Raw genomic sequence first — 23,751 nt, forward strand, 5'->3', positions numbered from 1 at the left:
GGGAGGGGCCTATATCCAGGTGCATGTCTTTAGAGGTGGGAGGGGCCTATATCCAGGTGCAAGTCTTTAGATGTGGGAGGGGCCTATATCCAGGTGCATGACGCTGGAGGTGAGAGGGACCATCCCCTGGTGCATGTTTCTGGAGGTGGAAGGGGCCTATATCCAGGTGCATGTCTTTAGAGGTGGGAGGGCCTATATCCAGGTGCATAACTTTAGAGGTGGGAGGGGCCTATCCCCAGGTGCATGGGTTTGGAGGTGGGAGGGGCCTATATCCAAGTGCATGTCTTTAGAGGTGGGAGGGGCCTATATCTAGGTGCATGTCTTTGGAGATGGAAGGGGCCTATCCCAGGGTGCATGTCTTTGGAGATGGGAGGGGCCTATATCCAGGTGCATGTCTTTGGAGGTGGGGGGGGGGGGGGCCTACAGTATATCCAGGTGCATGACTTTGGTGGTGGTAGGGGAATATATCCAGGTGCATGTCTTTAGAGGTGGGAGGGGCCTATATCCAGGTGCATGACTTTAGAGGTGGGAGGGGCCTATATCCAGGTGCATGTCTTTAGAGGTGGGAGGGGCCTATATCCAGGTGCATGTCTTTAGAGGTGGGAGGGGCCTATATCCAGGTGCATGACTTTAGAGGTGGGAGGGGCCTATATCCAGGTGCATGACTTTGAAGGTGGGAGGGGCCTATATCCAGGTGCATGTCTTTAGAGGTGGGAGGGGCATTTATCCAGGTGCATGACTTTAGAGGTGGGAGGAGCCTATCCCCAGGTGTATGTCTTTAGAGTTGGAAGGGGCCTATATCCAGGTGCATGTCTTTGGAGATGGGAGGGACCAATATCCAGGTGCATGACACTGGAGGTGGGAGGGGCCTATCTCCTGGTGCATGTTTCTGGAGGTGGGAGGGGCCTATATCCAGGTACATGACTTTGAAGGTGGGAGGGGCCTATCCCCAGGTGCATGTCTGTGGAGGTGGGAGGGGCCTATATCCAGGTGCATGTTTTAGAGGTGGGAGGGGCCTATATCCAGGTGCATGTCTTTAGAGGTGGGAGGGGCCTATATCCAGGTGCATGTCTTTAGAGGTGGGAGAGGCCTATATCCAGGTGCATGTCTTTAGAGGTGGGAGGGGCCTATATCCAAGTGCATGTCTTTAGAGGTGGGAGGGGTCTATATCCAGGTGCATAACTTTAGAGGTGGGAGGGGCTTATCCCAGGGTGCATGTCTTTGGAGATGGGAGGGGCCTATATCCAGGTGCATGTCTTTGGAGGTGGGGGAGCCTATATCCAGGTGCATGACTTTGAAGGTGGGGGGGGGGGGCTATATCCAGGTGCATGACTTTGGTGGTGGTAGGGGAATATATCCAGGTGCATGTCTTTAGAGGTGGGAGGGGCCTATATCCAGGTGCATGACTTTGAAGGTGGGAGGGGCCTATATCCAGGTGCATGTCTTTAGAGGTGGGAGGTTCCTATATCCAGGTGCGTGACGCTGGAGGTGGGTCACAAGGAAAACATAGGAATGAAACCTAAGACATCCTCTGTGCGAGGCACAAGCGCTAACCACTGCTCCACCGTGTTGCCAGTGAATACTGAACCCATGTGGGTACTTCTTTTCAACTGCTATCAACAGTTTTCTCCAAAAATAAATAATTTTATTGACCATTGTTTGCAATATTTCCAACATCAAGCATGTTATAAGTTAATATTAAGGAATAAGGTCGAGGGAATATGATACAACCTACAAAAAAGAAAGTATATTGAGTTATCAACTAAAATATTATGATACTGATTGGTTAAATGTATACTCGCTTTCATAAATCATTATCTCTGAAGTCAATCTGATTGTTGTTGTTTGAGTATGTCATAGTCAGGTCCACATCAGACATGTTTTACATAATATACATGCATGTCTCCAGTGAACAGTCTTGTTATTTCACACAAAAAAAAGAAAATTAAATTAAGAAAATTAAATTAAATTCAACATATCTCAAAAGGGTAATGGGGAGAAGTAAAAACTTTTTGAATCCCACCTCTTTTTCCATAGTTAAACTTGAACTAATACCAAGCACATTTTATCACATTTATCTGGGTTTACATACCGGTAAGTGTTTACAAGAACTCAATATGTCATAAAGTGCATTCATACTCACACTCAAAACAAGCGATCAAATGTTTGGAAGCCGCAGCTGCATGCGAACTCACGGTACCGCGTCTGCGTATCCAACTCAAAGTACTCCTGGTAAGAGTCTCTGTTGTCCCAGTTCTCCACAGGCCAATGGTAAAGCTTGACTGTCATCTTTCGATATTGTAAACAGTGAAACACCGGCTGTGTTATCCGGCACAACAGTCAGGGGCTGCATTCTACGGCGGGGGTGCGTTATCTGGCACAACACCTGCCGCAATACACCGCTTCCCACCTACAGCTTTCTTCTTTGCTGTCTCCATTGTTCATTGAACAAATTGCAAAAGATTCACCAACACAGATGTCCAGAATACTGTGGAATTTTGCCATGAAAACAGACGACTTAATAGCTGGCCACCATGCTGTCCCAAAATGTCCTCTACAATCCGTGACGTCACGCGCAGGCGTCATCATACCGAGACGTTTTCAGCAGAATATTTCGCGCAAAATTTAAAATTGCACTTTAGTAAGCTAACCCGGCCGTATTGGCATGTGTTGCAATGTTAAGATTTCATCATTGATATATAAACTATCAGACTGCGTGGTCGGTAGTAGTGGGTTTCAGTAGGCCTTTAAACCCCATATTACGGAAACCGTCATTTTCTCAAAACTCGACAGTGCGCCTTATAACCCGGTGCGCCTAATGTACAGAATAATTCTAGTTGTGCTTACCGTCCTCTAAGCTATTTTATTTGGTACATGGTGAAATGATAAGTGTGACCGGTAGATGGCAGTCACACATAAGAGATATGTGTAGACTGAATCTATCACAAATGTTTTAACACTGCGCTATTACTAAAGCAGTATCCAATTACATAGCTAGATATACCGTATGTTCCCAGTTGAAACAAGTATGACAACAATGGATTGAAAAAGTTTCTGGAAATAATTAACTCTTTAAGTGAGTCCCAACTACTTTGCACATCAAACGTGCACAATCCGTAAGGGTGTTTAGCTGCAATGGAAACATTGTCACCTGCCACAGAGCATCCCTGAAGTAGTTGACAGCTTGTTGTTTGTGTCTAAAGTCTTTGATGGAACAAGGATATGCTTATGTCTTCTTAAAATGTTTAGCAAAAAAAACAAGGTAAATTATTGTCAAGTTGCTGCTGCTGTTTAAACATTTCCTCCCAAACCAGGCACTTAATACATTTTTTTGTCATTAGCTGAGGATTTGAGCATAGCTGGTTGTGCTTACCGACGTCGCAGCTATTATATTTGGTACATGGTGAAATGATAAGTGTGAGCAGTAGATGGCAGTCAAACATAAGAGATACGTGCAGACAAAAATATGACTCAAGTAAGCAACACCAACATTTTATATATTCACTTGAAAATATAGAACATTACACACAAACTTATCAAAATGTTTTAGTACGACTTTTTAAGCTATGAACATACGAGTATTATTATGGTGTGTGTATATAAGGTAGACATTATCTGGGGTTTTGTTTCACAATATTATGCAAAAGCAACTTTTCTTACCTTCTGGTATCTGCTGATCTGTATTCGGGATCTGCATAAGTCCTGAAAATCTGCCTTTGTAGCCGGTGCCGACGCCGTAGTCGATAAGCTCCTTCTTTTTCTCTATCTTCTTGTTATGGGACATTCATCCTCCGCTGTTGCCATTTCTAATATAAAGTAGTGTAAAGTTCTTACTTATATCTGTCAGTAAACTCGCCATGAAAGCGCTAAAACATACCGGTGTAGTGAGTTTACATTATTCACCCAAATAACTTCAGACGGACGGTTTTTCACGGGACACATTTCCGGTCTTGTTGTTGCACTAGTGAGCCACGGATGAGGAGATGCTGCTCCGTTATTGATTGAAGTAAAGTCTGAATGTCATGAAAACAGTTAGCGCCATCTTTTCACACTTCTTCCACTCCCGTCCTTGCACGCTACACCGCTACAACAAAGATGACGGGGAGAAGACGCTGTCGAAGGTGAGCCACGTAAATAAGACCGCCCACAAAACGACTTGAAGATGATCTGTAAAACATCATCTATGCAACATTTTGACCAAAGAACCACCATTACATGTTATGTAGACCACAAGGAAGTGTTTACATTTAGAAAAAAAATTAAATAATATGACCCCTTTAATTTGCCTTATAATCCGGTGCGCCTTTTGTATGAAAATAGACCTGACTACACCCACTCATCGACAGTGCGTCTTATAATCCGGTGCGCCCTATGGTCCGCAAAATACGAAAATTATATGTTTTGGCAAGATTGTTAAGGGATTTCCCCAAACTTCTGCACAGTAACTTCAAGATAAATGAGTGAACAGTAGAGTTGCTGGAGGGATTTTCCATGTTATGATTATAGTGTCAAATGCTTTTGACACGATAACACGCTTTTGACACTTTTGACACTAACTTTTCTTTATTAATGTCGGGGCTCAGGCTTTGAGCTGAGGCAACCTTCATTATCGAACGAAGGTGTTCATCAGTCATTATATCTTGTCCACTCGGACCAGTCTTGGGGAAGTGCCTTGAATGCACTGCCTTTAACGTCCTCTACGAGCTGTCGTCACGTCCGCTTTTCATCCATTCTAACATCGTTCAGACACAGTCACAAGATATGTGCGGCATCTGTACGCACACACAAGTGAATGCAACGCATACTTCATCAACAGTGATACAGGTTATACTGAGGGTGACAGTATACAAAACTTTAACACTGTTAGAAATATACACCACACTGTGAACCCACACCAAACAAGAATGACAAACACATTTCGGGAGAACATCCGCACCGTAACACAACATAAACACAACAGAACAAATATCCAGAATCATTTGCAGCACTAACTCTTCCAGGACGCTACAAAATACACCCCCCCCCCCCCCCCAACCCCCACACTCCCCACAGCCCCAAAACACACACACACCTTGTAGCGTCCCGGAAGAGTTAGTGCTGCAAAGGGTTCTGGGTATTTGTTCTGTTGTGTTTATGTTGTGTTACGGTGCGGATGTTCTCCCAAAATGTGTTTGTCATTCTTGTTTGGTGTGGGTTCACAGTGTGGCGTATATTTCTAACAATGTTAAAGTTGCTTATACGGCCACTCTCAGTGTAAACTGTATTGCTGTTGATGAAGTATGCTTTGCATTTACGTGTGTGTGCGTACAGGAGCCGCTCATATCTTGTGACAGGGCGGTCACGTTGTTAGAAGGGATGAAAAGCGGACGTGACGTCAGCTCGTAGAGGACGTTAAAAGCAGTGCCTGTAAGCCACGCCTCCAAAACTGTGGAATACGAGATATAATGACTGATGAACACCTTCGTTCGATAATGAAGGTTGCCTCAGCTCAAAGCCTGAGCCCCGACATTAATGAACTAGCATCCCAGAAAAGATGGCAGGTATCTGGCTAGGGCACATCCGATTAGATCAGTGTGTTGCAAACTGAGCAGTTTAAAGTCCTGAATGGTTGGTTTATTCATTATTTTATTTTCACATTTATTAGCCTGTGGAAAAAGTTAATGTTGATATTTACCTCAGAAGGCTGCAAATAGAAAAGAGGCATTCAATTTTTATTTAAATTGTATTTGATATGCCATTGATATTTTTTAATTATTATTATTATTATTTGAAACTCGATTTTGCATGTCACTATAAAGTTATATAAGCCTTGCTTGTTCAATATTTAATGCAAAACTTGTTTGGGTCCCTATTAAAAGGTTAATTTGTTCAACCTTGGCCTGCGGCTTTGTTCAGTTTTAAATTTTGGCCCACTCTGTATTTGAGTTTGACACCCCTGTTTTAGAGTGTATAACCAGAATTCAGGATGCTTTATTACTGTCCATTCTTTAACATGTACAAGACACATAAGAACTGAAATTTCATTTTCGGCACAGTCCCACTAAGAGCAGACATACGTTACAGGGAGACAAGACGGGACCGCCAACGGATCAGCCACTTACGGCGCTCCTTAAAAAAGGTGGGAAAAAGGTGATATTGGGAGAGGGGGGAAGAGTAAACAATATCAGTCAAAGGCTGGACCCTCGGGAGTGGGTCCAGACTGAGTCCAAGGGAAAAAAACTCATTTGCCATAGCACACATAAACATGTTACCATATAATCACAACAACTCACAACAGAGGGGGGGAGTTGGGGCCCTGGAGGCCGGCCTGCTGCTATAAAGCGCTACTCAGCCATCCATCATCCTGAAGGGGAATCAAGCGGTGGTGAAGGCATTGGGTGGGGGTGGGGTTGTGTGTTTGTGTATATGCCCATTGTCTTTGGGTGCAGTGGTGTTGTGTCCGTAGGCCCGGGGCCGTTCTGCATGCAATGCAAGCAAAGTTCGACTTCCAGGTGTCGTTGAGGAGGGAGGGAGGGAGGTCAAAAGCGTCCATCTTTGAGAGTCCTCGGGGGATGTTTACAGAACAGCCTGCTCCTGTTGTTGCAGCGTCAAGGCCATTCGAGGGAGTCAAATCGTAGATGAGGATTTTTGTTTTTCCGCGAGCAGACATTACAATGCTTTGTGAAGTGAAGTGAATTATATTTATATAGCGCTTTTCTCTAGTGACTCAAAGCGCTTTACATAGTGAAACCCAATATCTAAGTTACATTTTTAAACAAGTGTGGGTGGCACTGGGAGCAGGTGGGTAAAGTGTCTTGCCCAAGGACACAACGGCAGTGACTAGGATGGCAGAAGCGGGGATCGAACCTCCAACCCTCAAGTTGCTGGCACGGCCACTCTACCAACCGAGCTATACCGCCCCAGTGTCTGTTCTATTCGTCCATGTTGGCTCTCATATCCAATTTTTCCCTTTCAACAAGCTTCTCCATGATGTGATCCATCTTGCGATTCAGTTCAGAAATCGCCCCAGACTGTGATCCCACAGCCCGACCCAATCCTTCCATTGTGACGAACAGTCTTTAGGCTCCTTGAATGGCTGCCATCGTCTTACGAATTTGACGATACACCAGAGCAATGCCCAGCCCAATCGGCAGGTGCCCCGCGATCATGGTTCCAAATAGGTAGATGTCTTCCACATCCTCGATGGAAAGGACTGAGAGGCACATGATTCTCCATTTGTCCCAGGAATCTCTCTCGTATGGTTCCATCAGGGCAGCCAGGCTCCCCCGAATCTCTTTTCCTCGTCAAAAATATTTTGTCAATTGAGGGAGAGTCCAGCTGATTAATTCCATGTCCGATGTATCGATTTGGAGGACAGCGCAAAGAAAGAGGCTTCAAAAATAGTGTAGACAAGACAAAGAGAGCAAGCAAGGAGAAGACGGGAGGAGAAAAAAATGCGACCGCCCTCACCAGAGGCAAGACAGAAAAAAACCTCCATTGAGATATGTCATGAAAGAAGCAGAAATGTATTGATCAGTTGTGTATATAGGGCAACCAACTCAAGTATTGAAGGATTTGAAGACTGGATTAAGGGAACTTTCAATGAAATCCGTCAAAAAATACTTTCTTTATGAGGAGACTTCACATTATTGATCTCTTGAACCTCAATCATCAAAAGTCCATTGATGACTTCACAGGTACAATGTATAGCATGAGTTTGAATCCCCGAATCACAGGGCCAACCAGAATAGCAAGTCACACTTATTGACTATATTTACTAATGTTTGTGATAATAATACAACAAGCGGACTGCTAACCACCCACATCAGCGACCGTCTGCCAGTTTTCACTAGTTATGATGGGAACTACAGGAAGAAGAACATTGACAGAAAGACATTTCAAAGACTATGCACAGAGGAAGGAATGGTTTATTTCAAGAAGGATCTGAGGAAACAAATTTGGGACAATGTATACAATGAAGTTTTTTCAACACTTTTCTAACACTCCGTGATAAACATTGTCCATGGAAAGAACTTAGAAAGAAGCAAAAGAAAAACAACCAACCATGGATGACAAAAGGACTTAAAAATGCTTGTCACAAAAAAAATACATTATATCGAATATGATAACAGAGATCTATAGAGGCAGAAAATAAGTATAAGAAATATAAAAACAAGCTAATTAGTATACTACGAACATGTAAGAAGGAATACTACAGTCAATTATTAAACAAGAACAGAAATAACATGAGAGCAATAAGCATCAAGGGTTGGAACTGGGGGCTAAATCACCAAAAATGATTACCGGCCACCGCTGCTGCTCACTGCTCCCCTCACCTCCCATGGGGTGATCAAGGGTGATGGGTCAAATGCAGAGAATCATTTTGCCACAGCTCGTGTGTGTGTGACAATCATTGGTACTTTTACTTTAACTTTAACATGGGGCATCCTAAATAGCATCATTAAAAATGGTGCTAAGAAAGATTACCCCCAGTAAATTCTACAATTCCCTTATGAGTTGGGAAATTGTGTTAGATGTAAATATAAACGGAATACAATGATTTGCAAATCATTTTCAACCCATATTCAATTGAATATGCTACAAAGACAACATATTTATAAACTTTATTTTTTGAGTGCCAAAGTAGTTGGGAAAGGGCATGTTCACCACTATGTTACATGGCCTTTCCTTTTAACAACACTCAGTAAACGTTTGGGAACTGAGGAGACACATTTTTTAAGCTTCTCAGGTGGCATTCTTTCCCATTCTTGCTTGATGTACAGCTTAAGTTGTTCAACAGTCCGGGGGTCTCAGTTGTGGTATTTTAGGCTTCATAATGCGCCACACATTTTCAATGGGAGACAGGTCTGGACTACAGGCAGGCCAGTCTAGTACCCGGAAGCCACGTTGATGTAACACGTGGCTTGGCATTGTCTTGCTGAAATAAGCAGGGGCGTTCATGGTAATGTTGCTTGGATGGCAACATATGTTGCTCCAAAACCTGTATGTACCTTTCAGCATTAATGGTGCCTTCACAGATGTGTAAGTTACCCATGTCTTGGGCACTAATACACCCCCATACCATCACAGATGCTGGCTTTTCAACTTTGCGCCTATAACAATCCGGATGGTTCTTTTCCTATTTGGTCCGGACGACACAACGTCCACAGTTTCCAAAAACAATTAGAAATGTGGACTCGTCAGACCACAGAACACTTTTCCACTTTGTATCAGTCCATCTTAGATGAGCTCAGGCCCAGCGAAGCCGACGGCGTTTCTGGGTGTTGTTGATAAACGGTTTTCGCCTTGCTTAACTTGCACTTACAGATGTAGCGACCATCTGTAGTTACTGACAGTGGGTTTCTGAAGTGTTCCTGAGCCCATGTGGTGATATCCTTTACACACTGATGTCGCTTGTTGATGCAGTACCGCCTGAGGGATCGAAGGTCACGGGCTTAGCTGCTTACGTGCAGTGATTTCTCCAGATTCTCTGAACCCTTTGATTATATTGCGGACCGTAGATTGCGAAATCCCTAAATTCCTTGCAATAGCTGGTTGAGAAAGGTTTTTCTTAAACTGTTCAACAATTTGCTCACGCATGTGTTGACAAAGTGGTGACCCTCGCCCCATCCTTGTTTGTGAATGACTGAGCATTTCTTGTAATCTACTTTTATACCCAATCATGGCACCCACCTGTTCCCAATTTGCCTGTTCACCTGTGGGATGTTCCAAATAAGTGTTTGATGAGCATTCCTCAACTTTAGCAGTATTTATTGCCACCTTTCCCAACTTCTTTGTCACGTGTTGCTGGCATTAAATTCTAAAAAAATGTTTATCAGTTTGAACATCAAATATGTTGTCTTTGTAGCATATTCAACTGAATATGGGTTGAAAATGTTTTGCAAATCATTGTATTCCGTTTATATTTACATCAAACACAATTTCCCAACTCATATGGAAACGGGGTTGGTATATGCCATCAACGCGCCGGGGACCATCTCTTCGCAGAGAAACACGCCCAGGGCTCCCACTACTTCAGCGTTTCGGTAAGTTGATACCTCATGCTCATTTTTTTTGCTGTTTTTTTCTGCCACACGTGGAAAGCCGGTCCGTGAAAATAATGCATACATTAAACTAGAGATGTCCGATAATATCGGACTGCCGATATTATCGGCCGATAAATGCTTTAAAATGTGATATCGGAAATTATCGGTATCTGTTTCAAAATTATCAGTAACAGTTTCAAAAAGTAAAATGTATGACTTTTTAAAACGCCGCTGTGTACGCGGACGTAGGGAGATGTACAGAGCGCCAATAAACCTTAAAGGCACTGCCTTTGCGTGTACCGGCCCAATCACATAATATCTACGGCTTTTCACACACACTAGTGAATGCACGCATACTTGGTCAACAGCCATACAGGTCACACTGAGGGTGGCCGTATAAACAACTTTAACACTGTTACAAATATGCGCCACACTGTGAACCCACACCAAACAAGAATGACAAACACATTTCGGGAGAATATCCGCACCGTAACGCAACATAAACACAACAGAACAAATACCCAGAAACCCCTTGCAGCACTAACTCTTCCGGGATGCTACAATATACACACCCCCCGCTACCCCCTACACCCCTAAAACCCCGCACCCCCTCCAACCTCAACCTACTCATGCTCTCTCAGGGAGAGCATGTCCCAAATTCGAAGCTGCTGTTTTGAGGCATGTTAAAAAAAATTATGCACTTTGTGACTTCAATAATAAATATGGCAGTGCCATGTTGGCATTTTTTTTCCATAACTTGAGTTGATTTATTTTGGAAAACCTTGTTACATTGTTTAATGCATACAGCGGGGGCATCACAACAAAATTAGGCATAATAATGTGTTAATTCCATGACTGTATATATCGGTATCGGTTGATATCGGTATCGGTAATAAAGAGTTGGACAATATCGGAATATCGGATATCGGCAAAAAAGCCATTATCGGACATCTCTACATCAAACTGCTCCCTGGTGAAAAAAAGGTTGGGGAACCCTGGTGTACATCATTAGGATATACTGTGTTAATAAATACATTGGAAAGTTAGCGCCATGTAGGCATCTGTAAAAAATATTGAAAACAACTCTGTAAATTTCAGATAAATTTGAAAAATAAAAGACTACACAGGATACTTGAATCCATGAACATATCAAATAGGAATACCCACTCACTACATTGAAAATCTACCAACATTACTGCCTTTGAGGGAAAACGAAGTTGAAGTGATGAGGCCCAGGGAATGTGATATCAACACTTCCATACAAACAATGTGGTATGCTTTTGGAATATGAGCTGATACCAGTTGTTCAAATATTCCAGAATTGTTTTTCTTGGCATATCAGGCTTGCCTTAGGCCAACTCCCTACATTTTCTTTTCTAATAAGTACAAACCCCAAAACCAGTAAAGTTGGCACGTTGTGTAAATGGTAAATAAAAACAGAATACAATGATTTGCAAATCCTTTTCAACTTATATTCAATTGAATAGACTGCAAAGACCAGATATTTAACGTTTGAACTGGACAACGTTGTTATTTTAGCTCATATGGAATTTAATGCCTGCAACATGTTTCAAAAAAGCTGGCACAAGTGGCAAAAATGACTGAGAAAGTTGATGAATGCTCATCAAACGCTTATTTGGAACATCCCACAGGTGAACAGGCTAATTGGGAACAGGTGGGTGCCATGATTGGGTATAAAAACAGCTTCCATGAAATGCTCAGTCATTCACAAACAAGGACGGGGCGAGGGTCACCACTTTGTCAACAAATGCGTGAGCAAATTAACCAACAGTTTAAGAACAGCATTTCTCAACCAGCTATTGCAAGGAATTTAGGGATTTCACCATCTACGGTCCGTAATATCATCAAAAGGTTCAGAGAATCTGGAGAAATCACTGCACGTAACATTGAACACCCGTGACCTTTGATCTCTCAGGCGGTACTGCATCAAAAAGTGACATCAGTGTGTAAAGGATATCACCACATGGGCTCAGGAACATTTCAGAAACCCACTGTCAGTAACTACAGTTGGTCGCTACATCTGTAAGTGCAAGTTAAAACTCTACTATGCAAAGCGAAAGCCATTTATCAACAACACCCAGAAACGCCGCCGGCTTCGCTTGGCCCGAGCTCATCTAAGATGGACTGATGTAAAGTGTAAAAGTGTTCTGTGGTCACGTTTCAAATTGTTTTTTGGAAACTATGGACGTTGTGTCGTCCGAAACAAAGAGGAAAAGAACCATCCGGATTGTTCTAGGCGCAAAGTTGAAAAGCCAGCATCTGTGATGGTATGGGGGTGTATTAGTGCCCAAGGCATGGGTAACTTACACATCTGTGAAGGCACCATTAATGCTGAAAGGTACATACAGGTTTTGGAGCAACATATGTTGCCATCCAAGCAACGTCTGCATGGACACCCCTGCTTATTTCAGCAAGACCATGCCAAGCCACGTGCTACAACAGCGTGGCTTCATAGTAAAAGAGTGTGGGTACTAAACTGGCCTGCCTGTAGTCCAGACCTGTCACCCATTGAAAATGTGTGGCGCATTATGAAGCGTAAAATACCACAACGGAGACCCCGGACTGTTGAACAACTTAAGCTGTTTATCAAGCAAGAATGGGAAAGAATTCCACCTGAAAAGCTTCAAAAATTGGTCTCCTCAGTTCCCAAACGTTTACTGAGTGTTGTTAAAAGGAAAGGCAATGTAACACAGTGGTAAAAATGTGACAACTTTTTTGCAATGTGTTGCTGCCATTAAATTCTAAGTTAATGATTATTTGCAAAAAAAATTATGTTTCTCAGTTGGAACATTAAACATTGTCTTTGCAGTTTATTCAATTGAATATAAGTTGAAAAGGATTTGCAAATCCTCCTCTCTGAGCTGCCACTTTACCGTGGTAGAGGAGTTTGCGTGTCCCAATGATCCGAGGAGCTATGTTGTCCGGGGGCTTTATGCCCCCTGGTAGGGTCTCCCAAGACAAACAGGTCCTAGATGAGGGATCAGACAAAGAGCAGCCCGAAGACTTCTATGGGAATGAAAAAACAAAGACTCAGATTTCCCTCGCCCGGACGCCGGTCACCGGGGCCCCCTTCTGGAGCCAAGCCCGGAGTTGGGGCACGATGGCGAGCGCCTGGTGGCCGGGCCTGCCCCCATGGGGCCCGGCCGGGCACAGCCCGAAGAGGCAACGTGGGTCACCCCTCCAATGGGCTCACCACTCATGGGAAGGGCCATAGAGGTCGGGTGCATTGTGAGCTGGGTGGAAGCCGAAGGCAGGGCACTTGGCGGTCCGATCCTCGGCTACATAAGCTAGCTCTTGGGACGTGGGACGTCACCTCGCTGGGGGGGAAGGAGCCTGAGCTAGTGCGCAAGGTAGAGAAGTTCCGGCTAGATATAGTCGGACTCACCTCGACGCACAGCAAGGGCTCTGGAACCAGTTCTCTCGAGAGGGGTTGGACTCTCTTCCACTCTGGCGCTGCACGCAGTGAGAGGCAACGAGCTGGGGTAGCAATTCTTGTTTTCCCCCCGGGTCTAAGCCTGCATGTTGGAGTTCAACCCGGTGGACAAGAGGGTAGCTTCCCTCCGCCTTCGGGTGGGGGGGTACGGGTCCTGACTGTTGTTTGTGCTTACGCACCAAACAGCAATTCAGAGTACCCACCCTTTTTGGATACACTCGAGGGAGTACTGGAAAGTGCTCCCCCGGGTGATTCCCTTGTCCTACTGGGTGACTTCAACGCTCATGTTGGCAACGACAGTGAAACCTGGAGAGGCGTGATTGGGAAGAATGGCCGCCCGGATCTGAACCCGAGTGGTGTTTTGTTATTGGACTTTTGTGCTCGTCACAGATTGTCCATAACAAACACCATGTTCAAACATAAGGGTGTCCATATGTGCACTTGGCACCAGGACACTCTAGGCCGCAGTTCCATGATCGACTTTGTAGTTGTGTCATCGGATTTGCGGCCTCATGTTTTGGACACTCGGGTGAAGAGAGGGGCGTACCTTTCTACCGATCACCACCTGGTGGTGAGTTGGCTGCGATGGTGGGGGAGGATGCCGGACAGACCTGGCAGGCCCAAACGCATTGTGAGGGTCTGCTGGGAACGTCTGGCAGAGTCTCCTGTCAGAGAGAGTTTCAATTCCCACCTCCGGGAGAACTTTGAACATGTCACGAGGGAGGTGCTGGACATTGAGTCCGAGTGGACCATGTTCCGCACCTCTATTGTCGAGGCGGCTGATTGGAGCTGTGGCCGCAAGGTATTTGGTGCCTGTCGTGGCGGTAATCCTAGAACCCGTTGGTGGACACCGGCGGTGAGGGATGCCGTCAAGCTGAAGAAGGAGTCCTATCGGGTTCTTTTGGCTCATAGGACTCCGGAGGCAGCGGACAGGTACCGACAGGCCAAGCGTTGTGCGGCTTCAGTGGTCGCGGAGGCAACAACTCGGACATGGGAGGAGTTCGGGGAAGCCATGGAAAACGACTTCCGGACGGCTTCGAAGCGATTCTGAACCACCATCCGCCGCCTCAGGAAGGTCAAGCAGTGCACTGTCAACACCGTGTATGGTGCGGATGGTGTTCTGCTGACCTCGACTGCGGATGTTGTGGATCGGTGGAGGGAAAACTTCGAAGACCTTCTCAATCCCACCAACACGTCTTCCTATGAGGAAGCAGTGCCTGGGGAATCTGTGGTGGGATCTCCTATTTCTGGGGCTGAGGTTGCTGAGGTAGTTAAAAAGCTCCTCGGTGGCAAGGCCCCGGGGGTGGATGAGATACACCCGGAGTTCCTTAAGGCTCTGGATGCTGTGGGGCTGTCTTGGTTGACAAGACTCTGCAGCATCGCGTGGACATCGGGGGAGGTACCTCTGGATTGGCAGACCGGGGTGGTGGTTCCTCTCTTTAAGAAGGGGAACCGGAGGGTGTGTTCCAACTATCGTGGGATCACACTCCTCAGCCTTTCCGGTAAGGTTTATTCAGGTGTACCGGAGAGGAGGCTACGCCGGATAGTCGAACCTCGGATTCAGGAGGAACAGTGTGGTTTTCGTCCTGGTCGTGGAACTGTGGACCAGCTCTAGACTCTCAGCAGGGTCCTTGAGGGTGCATGGGAGTTTGCCCAACCAGTCTAGATGTGCTTTGTGGACTTGGAGAAGGCATTCGACCGTGTCCCTCGGGAGGTCCTGTGGGGAGTGCTCAGAGAGTATGGGGTATCGGACTGTCTGATTGTGGCTGTCCGCTCCCTGTACGATCAGTGTCAGAGCTTGGTTTGCATTGCCGGCAGTAAGTCGGACACGTTTCCAGTGAGGGTTGGACTCCGCCAAGGCTGCCCTTTGTCACCGATTCTGTTCATAACTCTTATGGACAGAATTTCTAGGCGCAGTCAAGGCGTTGAGGGGATCTGGTTTGGTGGCTGCAGGATTAGGTCTCTGCTTTTTGCAGATGATGTGGTCCTGATGGCTTCATCTGGCCAGGATCTTCAGCTCTCACTGGATCGGTTCGCAGCCGAGTGTGAAGCGACTGGGATGAGAATCAGCACCTCCAAGTCTGAGTCCATGGTTCTCGCCCGGAAAAGGGTGGAGTGCCATCTCCGGGTTGGGGAGGAGACCCTGCCCCAAGTGGAGAAGTTCAAGTACCTCGGAGTCTTGTTCACGAGTGAGGGAAGAGTGGATCGTGAGATCGACAGGCGGATCGGTGCGGCGTCTTCAGTAATGCGGACGCTGTATCGATCCGTTGGGGTGAAGAAGGAGCTGAGCCGGAAGGCAAAGCTCTCAATTTACCGGTCGATCTACGTTCCGATCCTCACCTATGGTCATGAGCTTTGGGTTATGACCGAAAGTACAAGATCACGGGTACAGGCGGCCGAAATGAGTTTCCTCCGCCAAGTGGCGGGGCTCTCCCTTAGAGATAGGGTGAGAAGCTCTGCCATCCGGGAGGAGCTCAAAGTAAAGCCGCTGCTCCTCCACATCGAGAGGAGCCAGATGAGGTGGTTCGGGCATCTGGTCAGGATGCCACCCGAACGCCTCCCTAGGGAGGTGTTTAGGGCACGTCCATCTGGTAGGAGGCCACGGGGAAGACCCAGGACACGTTGGGAAGACTATGTCTCCCGGCTGGCCTGGGAACGCCTCGGGATCCCCCGGGAGGAGCTGGACGAAGTGGCTGGGGAGAGGAAAGTCCGGGCTTCCCTGCTTAGGCTGCTGCCCCCGCGACCCGACCTCGGATAAGCGGAAAAAGATGGATGGATGGATTTGCAAATCATTGTATTCTGTTTTTATTTACGAATTACACAACGTACCAACTTCACTGGTTTTGTGTATACATATATATATACATATATATATATATATATATATATATATATATATATATATATATATATATATATATATATATATATATATATATATATAAGTAACTCATATCAACTGCTGCCACTATCTCCCCCAAACATGTGCTATGCTTCGAGTCCTGAGCTGGCTGAAAGTTGTCTGAAAATTCCAGGACATGTTCTTAGAAAAATCTGTCTTTCCTTGAGCGAACCACTTTGATATCATTTGATATCAGCCCCCCGCGCCGAGTTTCATAACCGTACACACACGACGCGGTATGCTTCGGATCATGAGCTGCTTACACCTTGTCTAAATATCCTAGAACATGTTTTCCTCGCGATGACACTCCAGCGGTATCTCCTGGTGCCAGATACAAGATGTCCAATCATTTTTACACAATACTTTCTTGTAAACGAAGATGTTCTCGGGCTAAGTACCTTAAGTATAACATTTCCAGAACATGTTTTAAGACATTTTCTGGCAAATCTAGCTTTCCTTGGGCGAAACCCTTGAAGTCAACCAGCCTCACAAATGATGCAATAGGCTTTGGATCATGAGCTGATTGATACCAGTTGTCCGTAGATCATGGATGCTTTTAAAAACACTCTCTCTATCTCCCCATACCAGATATTAACTGTTGCCAATTGCTTTCACATTGCTAACACTAAGAATAGATCACGTTCTTCTTGAAGTAGAAACAAAAATTCCCACCGTGTCAACGCAGATTTTCCTCCACCAAAAAGGGCGATATTTCTCGGTCGGTATTATTTTGGACTTCACTACCACCGTTTGGCCCACGAAGCATCCCTGTGATGACTCCCGACTGTTATCTCCCTTTTTAAAACCTTCTCCCCCACTGTCCTGCTCTCTCTCTCTCTCCCTCTCATCTCCCTTTTCCTATTCAGGAGACCATCCAGCGTTACTTTGCCTTGTTTGTGTTAAGTGTTCCTATCCTGTCAATCCGCCAAAGATGTAGCTTCAGCACGTTTACTATACCTTTAAAGCATACTTGCAATTACTTGTATGCACACATCTATCTGACTGACAACTGAAAGTTAACAGATGAAGGAAAAAGTGACCCAACAGCTAAAAAGATTAAATTAAAGTTAAAGATATGTAAATACTTTGCTAAGGTTGTATAATGTTGTAACATACTCTGCACATTTTATTGCAATCCAATGCATTGGATTTATACAAAAGATGCATAGTAATACAGTTGATTTTTTTTTTTTTAAAGAAAGTTTTTAAGAAAAAATACATTTTTAAAATACCATTTTTTTTAGATTATTTCAAAATAAAAGTTTTTTTTTCTTTTTTTCATTGTTTTCTCAAATTACTAGTTTCTATTGAAAACAAAAAACATGAAAATAACACAAATCATATCAGCAATTTTAGTGTTTTAAAAGACATAAAAATAAATAAAAACATATTTTTGCTAATCAATACTTTATTTTTCAACAACCATATTATATAGCCCAGAGTAGAGATGTCCGATAATGGCTTTTTTGTCGATATCCGATATTGTCCAACTCTATCGATTCCGATATCAACCGATACCGATATATACAGTCGTGGAATTAACACATTATTATGCCTAAATTTTGTTGTGAAAAATATGGGGGAAAAAATATGGTAAATTGCAATAATTTCACCTCAAAATCTAGTGTATATTACTAGAGATGTCTGATAATGGCTTTTTTGACGATATCAGATATTGTCCAACTCTTAATTACCAATTCCGATATCAACCGATACCGATATATACAGTCGTGGAATTAACACATTATTATGCCTAAATTTTGTTGTGATGCCTCGCTGGATGCAATAAACAATGTAACAAGGTTTTCCAAAATAAATCAACTCAAGTTATGGAAAAAAAATGCCAACATGGCACTGCCATATTTATTATTGAAGTCACAAAGTGCATTATTTTTTTTAACATGCCTCAAAACAGCAGCTTGGAATTTAGGACATGCTCCCCCTGAGAGAGCATGAGGAGGTTGAGGTGGGCGGGGTTAGCGGGGGGTGTATATTGTAGCGTCCCGGAAGAGTTAGTGCTGCAAGGGGTTCTGGGTATTTGTTCTGTTGTGTTTATGTTGTGTTACGGTGCGGATGTTCTCCCGAAATGTGTTTGTCATTCTTGTTTGGTGTGGGTTCACAGTGTGGCGCATATTTGTAACAGTGCTAAAGTTGTTTATACCGCCACCCTCAGTGTGACCTGTATGGCTATTGACCAAGTATGATTGCATTCACTTGTGTGTGTGAAAAGCTGTAGATTTTATGTGATTGGGCCGGTACACGCAAAGGCAGTGCCTTTGTAGGTTTATTGGTCCTCTGTACTTCTCCCTTCGTCCATGTACCACTCCGTAAAAAATAAAATTTAAAAAACCCGATACCGATAATAAAAAAAACGATTCCGATAATTTCCGATATTACATTTTTAAAGCATTTATCGTCCGATAATATTGGCAGTACGATATTATCGGACATCTCTAGCCCAGAGGTGTCAAAGGTTACCGTATGTTTATGTTTGGCCCCAGAGGGCCGTTTTCAAACAGTGAATACTAATATTACACCTTTTTTTTATGCATTTTGTTAGTAAATTTTTTACAGCTAAAATTGGGGGAAAAAAATGGTAAATTGCAATAATTTCACCTCAAAATCTAGTGTATATTACTGTAAATGGAAAAACAGAAGTGCTGTTTTATGGTTTAAAAAAAGGCAGCAAAGTTGCCAGAATTTTACTGTAAAATATACATTTGTTTTTTTACTGTAAATTTAAAGAAAAGCAATTTTACAATACAATTTTGGCAACTGAGCAGCCAGTTTGTTTGTTTTTACCACAAATCAACAACTGTAGATTTTTCGGTGTATTACTGTAAATGCCAAAACGACACCACAGTTTATTACAGTAAAAAAAAGTACTGTTTTATTCATTTAGAGAAAAATGCTGTAAAAATTTCACAGTAAATTTCACAATTTTACCATGAAATCTATTGCTACTTTTACATTGCACAATTTAATGGATTTGAAATCATTGTTATTAGTATTTATTTTGTTTTAAAAAATGGTTTGAATGGTTGATAATATATTTTTGCATAATTAGACAATATTTACGTTAACGTAATTTGCGATTATGTGGAGTTTAATTTTTTTTCTCCCAAAATAGAAAGTAAGAATACATTTAGTGAGAAAAGTTATTTGAATGATATTATTTCCAGGCTTTCGAGGGCCAAATAAAATGAAGTGGCGGGCCACATCTGGGCCCCGGGCCTTGAGTTTGACACCTGTGTTATAGCCCATTTAAAAAATAACTTGTTTTTTTCTTCTTTTTTTAAAATTATTCCTAACTACGCTTTAACAAGTCTGTTTGCTAGTTTTTTTAAAGAACTAATCTGTACTTAGTTGTAAAAAGGACTTGAGTATTATACAATAAAACAAGACAGTGTTTTAGATTTTGCACTACCCACCAGTGGTCAGAAACATAAATGCAAGTGTTTATTTCTTATTTGTTCAACAGTTAATGATAATGGTTATTTCAAAACAGTTTGCTTGATTGTCGTCTTCTTACTTTTGATTGGACGACACGTGGCTGACACGTTCTTCTTGCCTCTTCTCTTGGAACTATATTGAAAAGAGACAAAGAAAAAGAAGATTAGTTAGTATGTAGTTAGATGAATCCCTCACCAAATCGGGCTTTATAGCTCGGTTGGTAGAGCGCCCGTGCCAGCAACTTAGGGGTTCCAGGTTCGATCCCCGCTTCCGCCATCCTAGCCACTGCCGTTGTGTCCTTAGACAAGACACTTTACCCACCTGCTCCCAGTGCCACCCACACTGGTTTAAATGTAACTTAGATCATGGCTTTCACTATGTAAATCGCTTTGAGTCACGAGAGAAAAGCGCTATATAAATACAAACGCCATTTCCATATGAGTTGGGAAATTGTGTTAGATGTAAATATAAACGGAATACAATGATTTGCAAATCCTTTTCAACCCATATTCAGTTGAATATGCTACAAAGACAACATATTTGATGTTCAAACTGATAAACTTTTTTTTTTTTGCAAATAATCATTAACTTTAGAGTTTGATGCCAGCAACATGTGACAAAGAAGTTGGGAAAGGTGGCAATATATAGTGATAAAGTTGAGGAATGCTCATCAAACACTTATTTGGAACATCCCACAGGTGAACAGGCAAATTGGGAACAGGTGGGTGCCATGATTGGGTATAAAAGTAGATGCCATGAAATGCTCAGTCATTCACAAACAAGGATGGGGCGAGGATCACCACTTTGTCAACAAATGCATGAGCAAATTGTTGAACAGTTTTAGAAAAACCTTTCTCAACCAGCTATTGCAAAGAATTTAGGGATTTCACCATCTACGGTCCGTAATATCATCAAAGGGTTCAGAGAATCTGGAGAAATCACTGCACGTAAGCAGCTAAGCCCGTGACCTTCGATCCCTCAGGCTGTACTGCATCAACAAGCGACATCAGTGTGTAAAGGATATCACCACATGGGCTCAGGAACACTTCAGAAACCCACTGTCAGTAACTACAGTTGGTCGCTACATCTGTAAGTGAAAGTTAAAACTCTCCTATGCAAGGTGAAAACCGTTTATCAACAACACCCAGAAACGCCGTCGGCTTTGCTGGGCCTGAGCTCATCTAAGATGGACTGATACAAAGTGGAAAAGTGTTCTGTGTTCTGACGAGTCCACATTTCAAATTGTTTTTGGAAACTGTGGACGTCGTGTCCTCCGGACCAAAGAGGAAAAGAACCATCCGGATTTTTACAGGCGCAAAGTTGAAAAGCCAGCATCTGTGATGGTATGGGGGTGTATTAGTGCCCAAGACATGGGTACCGGTAACTTACACATCTGTGAAGGCACCATTAATGCTGAAAGGTACATACAGGTTTTGGAGCAACATATGTTGCAATCCAAGCAACGTTACCATGGACGCCCCTGCTTATTTCAGCAAGACCATGCCAAGCCATGTGTTACATCAACGTGGCTTCATAGTAAAAGAGTGCGGGTACTAGACTGGCCTGCCTGTAGTCCAGACCTGTCTCCCATTGAAAATGTGTGACGCATTATGAAGCCTAAAATACCACAAAGGAGACCCCCGGACTGTTGAACAACTTAAGCTGTACATCAAGCAAGAATGGGAAAGAATTCCACCTGAAAAGCTTCAAAAATGTGTCTCCTCAGTTCCCAAAGTTTTACTGAGTGTTGTTAAAAGGAAAGGCCATGTAACACAGTGGTGAACATGCCCTTTCCCAACTACTTTGTCACGTGCTGCAGCCATGAAATTCTAAGTTAATTATTATTTGGAAAAAAAAAAAAAGTTTATGAGTTTGAACATCAAATATGTTGTCTTTGTAGTGCATTCAATTGAATATGGGTTGAAAATGATTTGCAAATCATTGTATTACGTTTATATTTACATCTAACACAATTTCCCAACTCATATGGAAACGGGGTTTGTATATCGACAATTATTTTTAAGCTTGATATAGAAAAACAAATCGTTCATATTGATATCGATTTAATTTGCACTGTAATTATTGATGACTTGATGCAGAAGTCCTATTGGTACACAGAGGGGGCGGGCAAGAGGCTCACTCAGTTATGGAGGAAGCCACAAAGTCTGCAGACTTTTCTCAACACCTTAAACGTCACACTCCAGTATAGTGCTGGGCGACATGGTCGAAAAAGTATATCTCGATATATTTTTACTTAAACTCGATATAATAGATTTTATTTGTAAAAGCACTTTACATTGAACAAACAACCTCAAAGTGCTACAGTGCATTTAAAAAACAACAACGCTAGAACCACAAATAACTGCCCCCAACAAGTAAAATAAATAGTAAAATAAAATAAAAACTAGAACAGCCTAATAGCTAGAACTAGCACACATATATGTCAGTCTACCCCAGGGCAGCTGTGGCTACAAATGTAGCTTACCACCACCACCAAGTGTGAATGAATGATGGGTTCCCACTTCTCTGTGAGCGCTTTGAGTATCTAACAATAGAAAAGCGCGACAATAAATCTAATCCATTATTATTATTTTTATCTCACAAAAGGCTTTTTTTTAAAGAAGGGTTTTTAAGCCTTTTTTAAAAGCATCCACAGTCTGTGGTACCCTCAGGTGGTCAGGGAGAGCTTTCCACAGACTGGGAGCGGCGGAGCACAAAACCCGGTCTCCCATATATTCGACATATATCTCGATATATTTTTCGGTCAAAGTATACATCTAAAGATATTAATTTTTGAGCGATATTCACTGAAATTGAAGTGAATGACAACTGTACTGTAAACAGTCAGTGGCACTTTTATTAACCCAGTTAGTCAAGTTGTGTATTAACAGCACAGAAAATAAACTGTTTAAGTACAAAACCCGTTTCCATATGGAATACAATGATTTGCATATCCTATTCAACCCATATTCAATTGAATGCACTACAAAGACAACATATTTGATGTTCAAACTCATAAACTTTTTTTTTTTTTGCAAATAATAATGAACTTAGAATTTCATGGCTGCAACACGTGCCAAAATAGTTGGAAAGGGCATGTTCACCACTGTGTTACATGGCCTTTCCTTTTAACAACACTCAGTAAACGTTTGGGAACTGAGGAGACACATTTTTTAAGCTTCTCAGGTGGAATTCTTTCCCATTGTTGCTTGATATACAGCTTAAGTCCGGGGGTCTCCGTTGTGGTATTTTAGGCTTCATAATGCGCCACACATTTTCAATGGGAGACAGGTCTGGACTACAGGCAGGCCAGTCTAGTACCCGCACTCTTTTACTATGAAGCCACGTTGATGTAACACGTGGCTTGGCATTGTCTTGCTGAAATAAGCAGGGGCGTCCATGGTAACGTTGCTTGGATGGCAACATATGTTGCTCCAAAACCTGTATGTACCTTTCAGCATTAATGGCGCCTTCACAGATGTGTAAGTTACCCATGTCTTGGCCACTAATACACCCCCATACCATCACAGATGCTGGCTTTTCAACTTTGCGCCTATAACAATCCGGATGGTTCTTTTCCTCTTTGGTCCGGAGGACACGACGTCCACAGTTTCCAAAAACAATTTGAAATGTGGACTCGTCAGACCACAGAACACTTTTCCACTTTGTATCAGTCCATCTTAGATGAGCTCAGGTCCAGCGAAGCCGACGGCGTTTCTGGGTGTTGTTGATAAACGGTTTTCGCCTTGCATAGGAGAGTTTTAACTTGCACTTACAGATGTAGCGACCAACTGTAGTTACTGACAGTGGGTTTCTGAAGTGTTCCTGAGCCCATGTGGGGATATCCTTTACACACTGATGTCGCTTGTTGATGCAGTACAGCCTGAGGGATCGATGGTCACGGGCTTAGCTGCTTA

General features: G+C 43.3%; 2 protein-coding genes across 2 annotated transcripts in view; both read right to left on the minus strand.

The window, feature by feature from the left end:
* The window catches only part of pde5ab (phosphodiesterase 5A, cGMP-specific, b), a 217,778-nt gene extending 200,141 nt beyond the window's left edge, over nt 1–17,637 (minus strand). Inside the window, exon 1 of the mRNA XM_061961218.2 lies at nt 17,054–17,637. The gene's annotated coding sequence lies outside the window, so the exon portion shown is untranslated. The remainder of the gene's footprint in view (nt 1–17,053) is intronic.
* A 2,190-nt stretch (nt 17,638–19,827) lies between these two features.
* The window catches only part of zcchc4 (zinc finger, CCHC domain containing 4), a 91,159-nt gene continuing 87,235 nt past the window's right edge, over nt 19,828–23,751 (minus strand). Inside the window, exon 12 of the mRNA XM_061961216.2 lies at nt 19,828–19,966. Within this exon, the coding sequence (XP_061817200.1) occupies nt 19,876–19,966 (91 nt within the window). The 3' untranslated portion in view covers nt 19,828–19,875. The remainder of the gene's footprint in view (nt 19,967–23,751) is intronic.

Source organism: Nerophis lumbriciformis, linkage group LG05 (genome assembly GCF_033978685.3).
Source record: "Nerophis lumbriciformis linkage group LG05, RoL_Nlum_v2.1, whole genome shotgun sequence".
NCBI classification, from domain to species: Eukaryota; Metazoa; Chordata; class Actinopteri; order Syngnathiformes; family Syngnathidae; genus Nerophis; species Nerophis lumbriciformis.